The sequence below is a fragment of the Leptonychotes weddellii genome, chromosome 16, assembly GCF_054177405.1.
Source record: "Leptonychotes weddellii isolate Sample4059 chromosome 16, ASM5417740v2, whole genome shotgun sequence".
Lineage (NCBI taxonomy): Eukaryota > Metazoa > Chordata > Mammalia > Carnivora > Phocidae > Leptonychotes > Leptonychotes weddellii.
In genome coordinates, this window is record NC_138384.1 from 47,122,218 (window position 1) to 47,133,612 (window position 11,395).

Sequence of the window (11,395 nt, forward strand, 5' to 3'; positions counted from 1 at the left end):
GTGGGGGGGCGGGGGCAGCCTCCTCCCTTCCCCTTCCTCCCCACCTTGGCCTGACTCTCGCCCCCGCCTGAGGGTCTGGGAGGTTGGGAAGGAGGGAAGGGGGATGAGAACCGGACCCGACTCTGGCCCCCCATCTCCTTTCCTCCTCCGCCCCCTTCCCGCCTCTCTTCCCCCTCCTCAGCAGGTCGCTACCCCAGCCCTGGGCCCCTTCTCGAACCACCCCCACCCCACCCCCAGCTCCAGACCTGGCTCCGAGCTGCGAGGGGGAGGGAGAGAGGGAAGGAGAAAGACAGAGAGAGAGAGAGAGAGAGAGAGAGAGGCAGAGAGGGGGCGAAGGAGAAGGGAGGGAGAAAGAAGGGTGGGGGGGAGGGAAGGGAGGAAAGAGACAGAGGGAGACAGAGATGGGAGAGGGAGAGAAACGGAGAGGGGAAGGGAGAGGGCCAGAGACAGAGACCTTGAGGTAGGAAGAGACTGAGAGAATGAGAGACAAAGAGAGAGGGAGGGAGGAGGAGGAAGAAAGACCGAAGGGAAAGAAAAAGAATGAGAAAGGAGAGAGAGGGCGAGGCCATCTGCGAGGGAGAGCGCCGGGACCACGGAGGGGCGAGAAGGACAGGAGCGGAGAATGAGCAATGCAGAGCCCGAGAAACAGACGCAGGAGGAGCTGGAGACCAGGTAAGCCGGGGGCTGACGCGGAGGCCAGGCGCCGCAGAAACAGCAGGAGGAGAGAGACAGAAAGATGGAGATGGAGCGTGGGACGGGGAGAGCAAGACAGACAGAACTGGACAGAGAGGTCGACCTGCCACTCGCAGGTGCGCACTCTTAGCCCCGGGGTGGGGAGGCTGGGTGCTGGGCCACCGCCTACCAGGCCCGGCTCCTCCCGCTTGCCCGGCTCTGGCCCAGCCTCTCCCGATCTCTGGGCAGCCTTCTCCCCTGCCCAGTGGGGAAGCTGACAGCACCTTGCTAGGCCTGGGGCAGCGTCAGTGCTCAGGGTTCATAGCTGTCATCATTATAAATGATGGGAGGCCCAAAGAAGAAATGAGAGAGGGGGAAAATATCCAGAGAGGTTTGAAGGTTTCATATCCCTGCCTCCGCCCTAGTCCTGGATTCCAGAATCTGACAGGTAGGTAGGGAGCTGCTTGCCCAAGGGGCCAAACTCCGAAACAGGTGAGGTTCCCTCTGACTCCGCATCCAGGAAGCCAGGAAGCCCGGCTGCACCTTCCCCAGGGAGGCAGGCCTGGCTGGCCTCCCGGGTCTGAGGGAAGAGGGGGCTGGGGTCTGGACTTGTGTGTCTGAGAGAGGAGGGGCCTACTGGCCTGGACTCCAGGGACCTCTGAGGAGGAAGGGGCTAGGGGCCTGAACTCCTGGGTCCCTGGGACTGATTCCTGGGTTCCTTGGGGAGGAGGGGGCCGGGGGCCCGGATTCCTGGGTCCTGGCACCCACCCGTAGAACCGACCTTGCGGGGCCTTCGCCGCACACAAGCTCGAGTCTGTGGGTCCGTGTCGGGGGCTCACCATCGCGGCTGGGGTCTTCCCGGCCCTCCCCACCCTCCCTGGCCCTCCTGGCCCCCATCTGTCCGTCCATCCGTCTGTCTGTCCACCTGCCGCGCCCCCCGGGCTGAGGTAGGAGGTTGTATAGTTGAGGAGGACACCCACGGAGATCACTATACGGCCTCCTAGCTTTCCCCAGGCTGCGCCCTGCACGGGACGCCCGGCGGGGACCCCAGCCCCTGACCGCTGCCCCATGCGGGGGGACCCTGGGAGGAGGAGCTGGGCTGTCTCTCCTGTCCTGTCCTTGCATTCCCTCCTCCCACTTCCCTCAAAGAGTTTCTGTCCCATGAAGAAACCTCTATTTTGCTTTCTCTGTCTCTCCATCTCCACTGTGTCTCTGGAGTCGGCTGTGTGTCTACACAGCGGCCTCTCAGACTCTCTCTCCATCTCTCTCTTATTGTGCTTTCTGATATCTCTCCGTGTCTCAGTTTCTGTATCTCGGGCTCTCACAGTATCTCTGTGCCATCTCCACTCTGACCCCCCCGCCCCCACGCCAGGGCCTGTCAGGCCACCACACACAACACTGCCGGCCTCTGGGTCCCTGAGACCCTTTAACCTGTGAGGACATCCAGGGTCACAGGTGAGGTTCTTGGGAGCCTGGCGTCCGGCCTAACCACAAGCTTGGGGATTGCCCGCCTGACCCCTGACTCCTCACACCCGTTCTCCCCGAAAACCCAGAGCTTGACATTTGACCAGCCACAGAAATCCAACCTCTGCCCCCATACCACATGCCCCTCCCCCACCCCATGGTGACCTCACAAAGGTCACCAGCTTCTCCCTGGGCCAAGACCCTCTGTTATGGCCCTGCTGGCCCCAGGCAGTGCTGTCCCATCTGCCCTGGTAGCCCTCATGGTCTTCAGGGCCCCCGCCTGGGCCTGTCTCCTCTGCTTCACATCCTATAAGGAGCGTGTCCGCATCTGCCAGATCTTTGCTGGTATAGAGGGCCCTGAGCTGGAAAAGTGTGAGGAGGCATTCACCGCCGCCTTTAAGGGCCTCCTAGACACTGAAATCAGTGAGGAGACCTGCCACTTCTTCCAGGGTCCTGGGGTAGGGGGGAGGGTGTCTGCACAGGGAGGTTCCAGAGAGCGTGGCGAACCACTGAGAGATTCACCCAGAGAGGGAGGGTGGGGGCAGACTTAGAGGGGAGGATGGAGACTGAGGGACATACTCAGTGAGAGGAGGATAGAGTGCGGGACAGACTCAGAGGGGGAGGATAGAGACCGGGGGACAGACTAAAGAGAGGATAGAGATGGGGAGATAGATTCAGAGGGGGCGAGGATAGAAATGTGGGGGGACAGACTCAGGGAGGAGGATAGAGATGGGGGACAGACTCCGGGAGGTGGATAGAGATGGGGGACAGACTCAGAGAAGGCAGGATAGACACTGGGGGGGAGGGACAGACTCAGAGATGGGGGATAGCAGTGGGGCAGGGACAGAGACTTGGAGACAGGAGGTGTCTTAGAGAGACAGAGAATGTCCACGGAGTGGACATGGTGTTGAGGGAACTGCTTTTCCCAGCCTCTGTCCTCCACCCTTACTCCCAGACTACGATGAGAGAAGCCACCTGCATGATGCCTTCACCCAGATGACCCACTCTCTCCAGGAGATGGCCACTGCCCAGGGTGAGTGGGGTGGGGACGGTTTGGTGGACATGGGGTGTAAGCCCCCAAGAGATGGATGTGTGTGCAGGGGGGCCCCCAGAATGTGGCAGATCTGGAGGAGGCAGTGCTAGGAAGCTGAGTGAGCTTGATTACTTGTTGGGGGGAAGGGACGGTCAGATGCTGGTGGGGAGCTCAAAGAAGAGTGCAGAAATGACCCAGAGTCTGAAACCTAGTTGGGATCAGGTAGACATGAGTTCTGAACTGGCTGTGTGGCTCCCCCTGGCTATGAGGTTTTGGATGTGTTACTGCCTCCCTCTGGGTCTCAACTTACCCACCTGTAAGGTGGGACAATGTCCTTGCCTCCCTGAGAGGGAGGAGCCTCCTGACCAGATGGACCTTGGAGGGAGAGGGAGGAGGAAGGCGGAGCACCGCTTGCAGCATAAACTGGCCAGTTGTTGGTCCAGGGCTCAGGGCTTATTTCTACATCTGCTGTTACACCCTTTGTTTTCTGCTCTTGCCCACCAAGCTTTCTGACGATGATCCTGAAAGATGGGGAGGTTCCTGTCCACCCAGGGGGTGTCTGGGGGGTCAGCATGAAGAAGACTTCAGCTACAGATCCCCAACCCCAAAGAGAGGCCTGAGCAACTCAAAGCTGGGGTGAGGGGAGGTGCTCAGGATTCCAGAAAACACCCTTTCTCCCCACTTAGGCCATCTTGTCATAGAAGGTTTTGAGGAGAACAGGAACAAGTCCAGTTCTGTGTGTAGAAGACCTCCCTAGAGCCTTGTGTGGGACGCAATGGAGTGGGGAGGCAGTGGAGGCTGGGCGGCCTGGGTGGAGGCTGGGGTGAGGGAGGCCTGAGCTGGGGCGGGGCTGTGAAGGTGGAAAAGCAGCACGGATGAAGAAGAGAGTCAAGGGCAGGAGGGACGGGGCTTGGGTCTGAAGGTCTGTCTGGGGACTGGGGTTGGGGGGGGGAATGGATAGCACCCAGGGTCCAGCTCCATGCGAGGGTGGGCACTGGGTCTTCCCTGAGACGGGAAGCCTGGGAGAAAGAGCAGGGTGGGAGCAGATGGTGAGCTGGGCTAGGACATAGCGACGGTGAGGGACTCGGGGGACATCCAGGAAGCAGCTAGACCACAGGTCCAGGGTTTAACTGAAAGGTCAAGGAGACTTGAGACTGTCCTGAAGGAGCAGGGCTGTGAGCAGGGGAAGGGCAGGCTCAGTTCTGGGCATGGAAAGACCCTCTGGGGTTGTGAAGGGGACAGACTGGAGGCCGGGAGAAGCTGGTGCAATATGACCAACAGGTATTCATCGAATGTGCCAGAAACAACACTGGGGACATAGCTGTGACCAGATCTGCAGACCACTAGCCCTCAGGTTGCTTATACTGCAGGGGGGGGGCAGACAATAAACATAATCCATGAAATACTACAGTGTGTCAGTTGGTAATCCAGGATGTAGGAGGAAAATAGGAGGGAAAGGGAACAGGGTACCCAGTGGGGTGGTTATTTTAAATAGGTTGGTCAGGGGAGTTGCACGTGAGAAGGTCCAATTGAGGAAAGACCTGAACCAGGTGACAGAGCCATACAGATAATCAGGGGAAAGAGCGTTCCAGGCAGATGGAAGAGCCAGTGTGAAGGGCTGGAGTGGAATCAAGGGGGGAGGGGGAGGATGCAGGAGATGAAATCAGAGGCTGCAAAGAACCACATCCTGTAGGACCTCATAGGCCAGTGGTTCTCAAGCCCCAGTGTGTGCCAGAATCTCCTGGGAGCTTGTGAAAATGCAGATTCCTGGGTGCCACCCTCCATTTCTGCCCCTTAGGTCTGAGGTAGGGCCAGGAAGTGGGCCTTTCTAACAAGTTGCCCACTGCCGCAGCTGCTCCAGGAACACACTTGGGGAACCGACCTTGTGTACCCTTGAACTGACTTCCATTTTCGCTCTTGAGGGGGTAGCCATCAGAGGCTTTTAGGGAGAGAGAAAGAGACAGGATCAGACCACGGCCACGAGGGCCAAGGGCAGAAGCAGGGAGACCGGTGAGGAGGTTAGCGGTGGTTCGGACCAGTCGCAACCCCAAGATGAGGGCTGAGCTGAGAGGGGCGAGTGTGAGGGGGGAGGGGGAGGAAGATGACGGATCTGACTCTGTGCCAAACCTGCCTCATACATGGGAGAGGCCGTGTCTGCACTTACTGATGCTAACTATCGTCCTAAAGGGTATCTTCATACCAGCCCTGTCACGTGGGGTTTGGTAAGCCCATTTTCCAGGTGGGGGAAGTTGGGGCCCAGCTGGACAGAAAGGATGGACCCAGGAGATATCAAGACTGGCCTTGTGTAGGGGAAGCGTGGGGGAGGGGAAGGGCAACTCCCAGGTCTCCCAGATGGAGGACCCAAGAGATGGACGTGCTGACTCAGAGAGGCTCTTGGTGGTGGCAGGTGATACTGTTTGTGTCCATACACCAGGGAGTGGGTGGTGTGGTGTGAAGGGCAGTGTGTCACAGGTCATGCAGCTCGATCACCAGGGGTCAAATCTAGCTATGTGACCTTTGGTCACCTTCCTAACTTCTCCGTGCCTCCATTTCCCCATCTCAAACTTGGAGATGGTAACATACTCACTGTGTCCCAGACACCATCCTAAGCGCTTATGGACATTCTCAAATGCAGCCATCCAATGGCACATAGTTTGGCATGGGGATGCTTTTATATTGTATGGCATTAAATCCCCCCCCAACCCTAATAGACACTGATACTGTCCCCATTTTACCAACTGAGGATCAGGAAAGTTACATATTTGGCCAAGGTCATCTAGGGAAGAGGATTTGAAATGGGTTTCTCAGATGGGAGGCAGGTGTGCTCACAGATGGACAAGCCAGGACTCAAACCCAGATGGTCTGAAAGTTGAAGTTCCTAATGATACCCACCTCTCTGGGGGAGACTTTACAACATCTACCATGCCCCCTTCTGGTTCACTTGAGATAACCTCCACCCCTTGGCCTCTTTGGACATTTCACTCCATCCCTACTTTACTCCCATGACGTACTTAGATATAACACACACACACACACCCCTGCCATGGCTCACTTGGCATATCCCACACTCAGCCTCCCTGTGAGTCACTTGGTTTGGCACAGAGATATTCCTTGGATGACTCCTCCAACATCTTGGCCTCTCATTTGAGCACCCCACTCTGACCACATCCTCCTGACCATCCTGCCATCTCCACACCACACGCCCGCCCTGTGGCCAAGGAGAGACCTCTAAGTCCTTGACCCCTCATTTTGAACCCACTTCCTGGCTTCAGTGCCCCCTCTCTCCAGTTTATACTCAAGGATCATCTCATCAGCCACCCTCTCACCAGTATTCTCAGTTCCTTCCCTTTCTGTATGGTTTGAAATTACACATTTCACGTGCAATGGCTTAAGCCAGCTAGAAGTCTTGAGGTAGGTGCTTAAGTTTCATATGGCAGCACCTTTTCATTTTCTGGGGGACCCAAACCCTTTCCAGCTTCCTGCTTTACTATCCTAGGATGTAGCCCTTATCCTCATGGTTCTGCATGCCTGCTAGAGCTCCAGCCATCAAATCCAAGTCGAAGGCAGCAGATGGAGGAAGGGGAAGGGTCAATAAGATGGTGCCATTTCTCTCTTAAGGCTCCTTCCTATGACTCGCACATGACATTTCCACTTACAAATCAGACCAAAACTTGGTTATATGACCACAAGTGGGTCACATGACCACACCTAGCTGCAAGGGATATTGAGGAATACAGTCTTTTAGCTGGGTGGTTGGTGGGGCCGGGGGTGCTTTCCCAGCTGAAATGCAGTGTGATGTTACTACAGAGATATCTGGAAGCAACTAGCAATCCCTGTCTACCAGTTTGCTAGGGCTGCCATAACAAAGTGCCATATACTGGGTTGCTTAAACAATAGAAATGTATTTGTTCACAATTCTGGAGGCTAGAAGTCCAAGATCAAGGTGTCAGAGTGAGCAGGATTGGTTCCTTCTGAGGCATCACTCTTTGGCCTGTAGATGACCATCTTCTCTCCCCCTGTGTCTTCACATGGTCTTCCCTCAGTGTGTTGGTGTCCAGATTTCCTTCTCTTATAAGTCATACTGGATCAGGGCCCATCCTAATGTCCTAATTGTAACTTAATTACCTCTTTAAGGCTGTATCTCCAAGTACAGTCACATTCTGAGGTACTGGGGTTTAGGGCTTCCAACATTATGACTTTGGGAGGGACACGATTCAGTCCGTAACACCTGCCACATTTCTTATTTATTTATTTATTTATTTATTGGGGGGGGGGCAAGGGAGAGGGAGAGAGAGAATCCCAAGCAGAATCTGTGTTGAGCATGGAGCCCAACGCGGGGCTTGATCTCACAACCCTGAGATCATGACCTGAGCAGAAATCAAGAGTCAGACACTTAACCAACTGAGCCACCCAGGTGCCCCACATCTGCTACATTTCTAATTTCCAAAACCACCTCCACCGGTAAATCAATCCAGCCAGCCATCCACTTTGGGAAAAACCACAAAACCTTACAGTTTGGAGGCCATTACAATGGTCAAAACTCCAAAAGCATAAGAACAGAGATAAAAAAGAGTCAAAGGGGTAGAAATGAATAGTCTGGGCACCATGCAGAAGTGGCAGGTGCATGCCCAGGGGGGTGGCTGCCACGAAGCTCTAGCTAATTGCTGCCTCATGAAAATACAGTCTCTTGTGTTATAGCTCTTCCAAATTTTGTAAAAGAGATGCCAAACATTCTATGTGACTTTCCCAAATTTTACACGATAGCAACTGGTTCATATTTTAAAAATACTTTCCAGTCCAAATATAACACATTCAAGGGATGGACTGGGGCCAGAGGCCACCAGTTGTGGTCTCCATTCCAGCTGGATCCTGGAATTCATTCTACACATACTTCTGAGCACTTGCTAAGACTCAGGGCCCCCTCCTGGGTTCTGGGGATACAGCACTGAAGAATGACATGTTTACTAACTGAAGAGACAGACTTAAATGATCACTGTATATATAAATATATATAATTGTAAACTGGTGAGAACTCTGAATAGAATGAATGGAACACTTCGAGAGGCAAAAATAGGGAACTGGATTAGGTTAGATTTGTGGTCAGAGAACACCTCGAAGGAGAGGACATGAGGTAGGAGATGAAGGATGAGTAGGAGTAGGAGGAAAGATGTGCTGGAAACACACCAGCACATGCAAAGGCCCTGAGGTGCTAGAGAATATGGTCGTTTTCATACATGAAAGGTGGGCAACAGGGATGGAATAGAGAGGCAGAGGAAACTAGGCCAGACCTTGTAGGGCCCTTGGTGAGGAATTTGATCTTTATCCTCCCCTTTCCTCTCAACAAGATCAACGCAGAGGATGCAGAGGAGGGGTTCCATCAGAAAGATAGTCCAGATGCAGATGGAAGGAGACTTGGGGATCTGTCAGCCTTCCAGGTAGACAGGGCGGGAGGAGGTGAGACGGGGGTGCTTTATATACTAGACATGTGGGGATGGGGAGGGCCTGAGGAAGGCACAAACACCGTGATAGCAAGTTGACCGGCCTTGAGAAAGGGTCTTTACCACAAGGCCCCCCTCCACCCTCCAGGCTCCTTTAAGGTGGCTTTTCCTGATGCTGCGGAGAAAATGCGGAAGGTCATTATGCAGCTTAAAGAAGGTAAAAGAAGTCAGCGCGCGGGCGTTGGTTCACACACACACACACATACACACACAGAGTTCTAAAATCCTGAGCCAGTCATCGTCTCCCGTTAGCCCAGCCCCTCTGAGCCTCTTCCCCTGTGAGGAACACTCTAGAATCTGGTCCCTGCTTCAATGGAAGGTTTCCTTTCCAGCTAGGACCCCATTTTGGGATGATTCTGTCCCAGATTAGCCCGGTCCTCTCTCTGGATCTCTCTGGCCCTGTGCACTCTGTGATGTTTCCTTTCCAACTGGGCCCCCTCAGTGGGCGAATTCTAGCCTGCCACACCTCTTCTCTAATTGGGCCCCCTCGTTTGACCCTGTCCCCTGAAACTATCGCCCAGGGTCTAGCCCCGCCCCCTCAGTGGGATACCCCAGGGTTGATCCCGCCTCCTTAGTCGGCAGGCCTGTGCCTGACCTTAGTGGAATACTGCAGGCCTGGCCCCGCCTACAGGTGGTCTGCCGCAGGCTTAGCTCCGCCCCCTAGGTGGGCTGCAGCAGGCCTGGCTCCGCCCCCTCGGAGGAAAGCATCTGGCCCAGTAACCTATCCTCTAGGGGAGCTTCAGGTGGGCACTTCCAGGATAGTAACCCTTCCTCTCTCTCCACAGTCCGGGCCTGCATCCCTCCCTGCGGTAAGCACTACATCCGAAGCTCAGAACTGAGGGGGAAGGGAGGTGGTCGGGAGCGAAACCTGGGACTAGAACGGGAGACCAATAAGAGCCCTGGAGAAAAGTAAAAGCAGGTACTGCTCACAAACCTCATACAAGGCGGGCCCGAAAGCAAAAACAAGCCAATAGGAGTCCCAGAGGCCGGAGAGTGTTGCGAGCCAGCCAGTGAGCGCAGGGAAGGCGGCGCCCAGGACCTGTCTGGCCGTTAGAGCCCGGGAGGCTGCACAGACCTTATTGGCCAAAGGGACCCGGACTGGGGAACGCAGATGGAGCCCAGGTGCAGCGTTTCCGTCCCACAGGACTCCAGGAAGTCGCCCGGCGTTTCCATTGCCGCGGGTGCTACTCCACGGTCTGCGACCTCCCGCTGGACTGCCCAGGTGAGGGGCGGGGCCTGGAAGGGGAAAGGAACCGGACGGACCGGAGGAACGAGAGCTGAGCAGGGAAGGGACCGGGCCAGACGGGGGCGGGCTCGGGCGGTGACGCGGACCTGTTTTCAGTTCAGGACTTGACGGTGACTCGGGGTCATCAGGCTAAGTTCTCTTGCACTGTGAACTTCCAACTGCCTAAGGAGGAAATCACCTATTCCTGGAAGTTCGCAGGAGGAGGTGTGAGTCGGAGCGGGGCCAGCGCGAAGGGCTTAGGAGGAGGGTTATGCTTCTCTAGAGGATGGGTGGTCAGGACGCAGCGGATGGGGCTCGGGGGAGCTCGGTCTAGATTCAGGCTTCGTGCACGGGGAGGGTCCCTGGATTTAGAAGTGGAGGCAAGGCTCAGGAGGTGGCTTAGAGGGGCGGGGTCGTGCGTGAAGGGTCAGTGCATAAGGGGCTAGGGGTGGGGCCAGGGCTCAAGAAGGTGTGGTCTAGCTCGGGGGCGGGGCTTGGACGTTGCGCTTTGGCGAGACCCAGCAGAGGGAATCTGACCTGCGCTCGGGCGAGGATCCTCTCCTCCCGCCGCTTCAGCCCGAGCGTCCCGCAGGTCCGGACGCAGGACGTGTCCTACTTCGAAGACCTCCCGCGGGCCCGAGGAAACCTGGCGCGGATCCGGCCGGTGCAGCCCGCGCACCGCGGGACGTTCTCTTGCGTGATCCTGCACGACCAGCTCCCGCTGGCGCGGCTCTACTTCTTTCTTAACGGTGCGGGCGGGGCTGCGCGGGGGGCGGGGCTGCGCGGGGGCGGGGCTTGCGCCTGCTGACGTACGTGTCCCCGCAGTGACTGGTGCGCCCCCACGTGGGGAGACCGAGCTCCAGGTCTCCTTTCGGGAAGTGCTGCGTTGGGCGCCGCTGGAGGCGGAGATGATCGAACCTTGGAGGCCAAGCCTGGGCGAGCTGCTGGCCAGGCCCGAGGCTCTGACGCTGAGCAACCAATGCTTGCTCGCGGCCGTCGCGGCCTTAGCATCAGTCAGTGCGACCCTTGTGGTGTGGTGAGTGCCCAGGACCCCGGAGTCCCAGCATCCGCTCTCCTTCCTCAGCCCTGGTGTCCAGCACCCTCAGACCCAGGAGTCCAGGCCCCCCAGTCCCTCCTTTTTCAGACCCAGGAATCCAGGCCCCCAGCCCCCTCCTCCCTCAGACCCAGGAGTCCAGGCCCCCAGCCCTCTCCTCCCTCAGACCGAGGAGTCCAGGCCCCCACCTCCCTCCTCCCTCAGACCCAGGAGTCCGGACCCCCAGTCCCTCCTTTTTCAGACCCAGGAATCCAGGCCCCCAGCCCCCTCCTCCCTCAGACCCAGGAGTCCAGGCCCCCAGCCACCTCCTCCATCAGACCCAGGAGTCCAGGCCCCACCTCCCTCCACCCTCAGACCCAGGAGTCCAGGTCTCCAGCCACCTCCTCTCTCAGACTCAGGAGTCCAGACCTCCACCTCCCTCCACCCTCAGACCCAGGAGTCCAGGCCCC

At 56.9% G+C, this 11,395-nt stretch overlaps 1 protein-coding gene across 3 annotated transcripts in view; it reads left to right on the plus strand.

Annotated features, from left to right (window-relative positions):
• The first annotated feature begins 373 nt into the window (after nt 1–373).
• SPACA6 (sperm acrosome associated 6) overlaps nt 374–11,395 on the plus strand; it is an 11,854-nt gene continuing 832 nt past the window's right edge. Inside the window, exons 1-8 of one of the 3 annotated variants that reach the window (XM_031034934.2) lie at nt 374–672; nt 3,092–3,169; nt 8,756–8,824; nt 9,453–9,476; nt 9,812–9,889; nt 10,010–10,119; nt 10,485–10,641; nt 10,718–10,928. In XM_031034934.2, the coding sequence (XP_030890794.1) occupies nt 630–672; nt 3,092–3,169; nt 8,756–8,824; nt 9,453–9,476; nt 9,812–9,889; nt 10,010–10,119; nt 10,485–10,641; nt 10,718–10,928 (770 nt within the window). In that variant the 5' untranslated portion in view covers nt 374–629. Of the gene's footprint in view, nt 673–2,050; nt 2,560–3,091; nt 3,170–3,275; nt 8,605–8,755; nt 8,825–9,452; nt 9,477–9,811; nt 9,890–10,009; nt 10,120–10,484; nt 10,642–10,717; nt 10,929–11,395 lie in introns of those variants that run through there. The other 2 variants (XM_031034932.2, XM_081807691.1) reach the window with 2 other exon arrangements.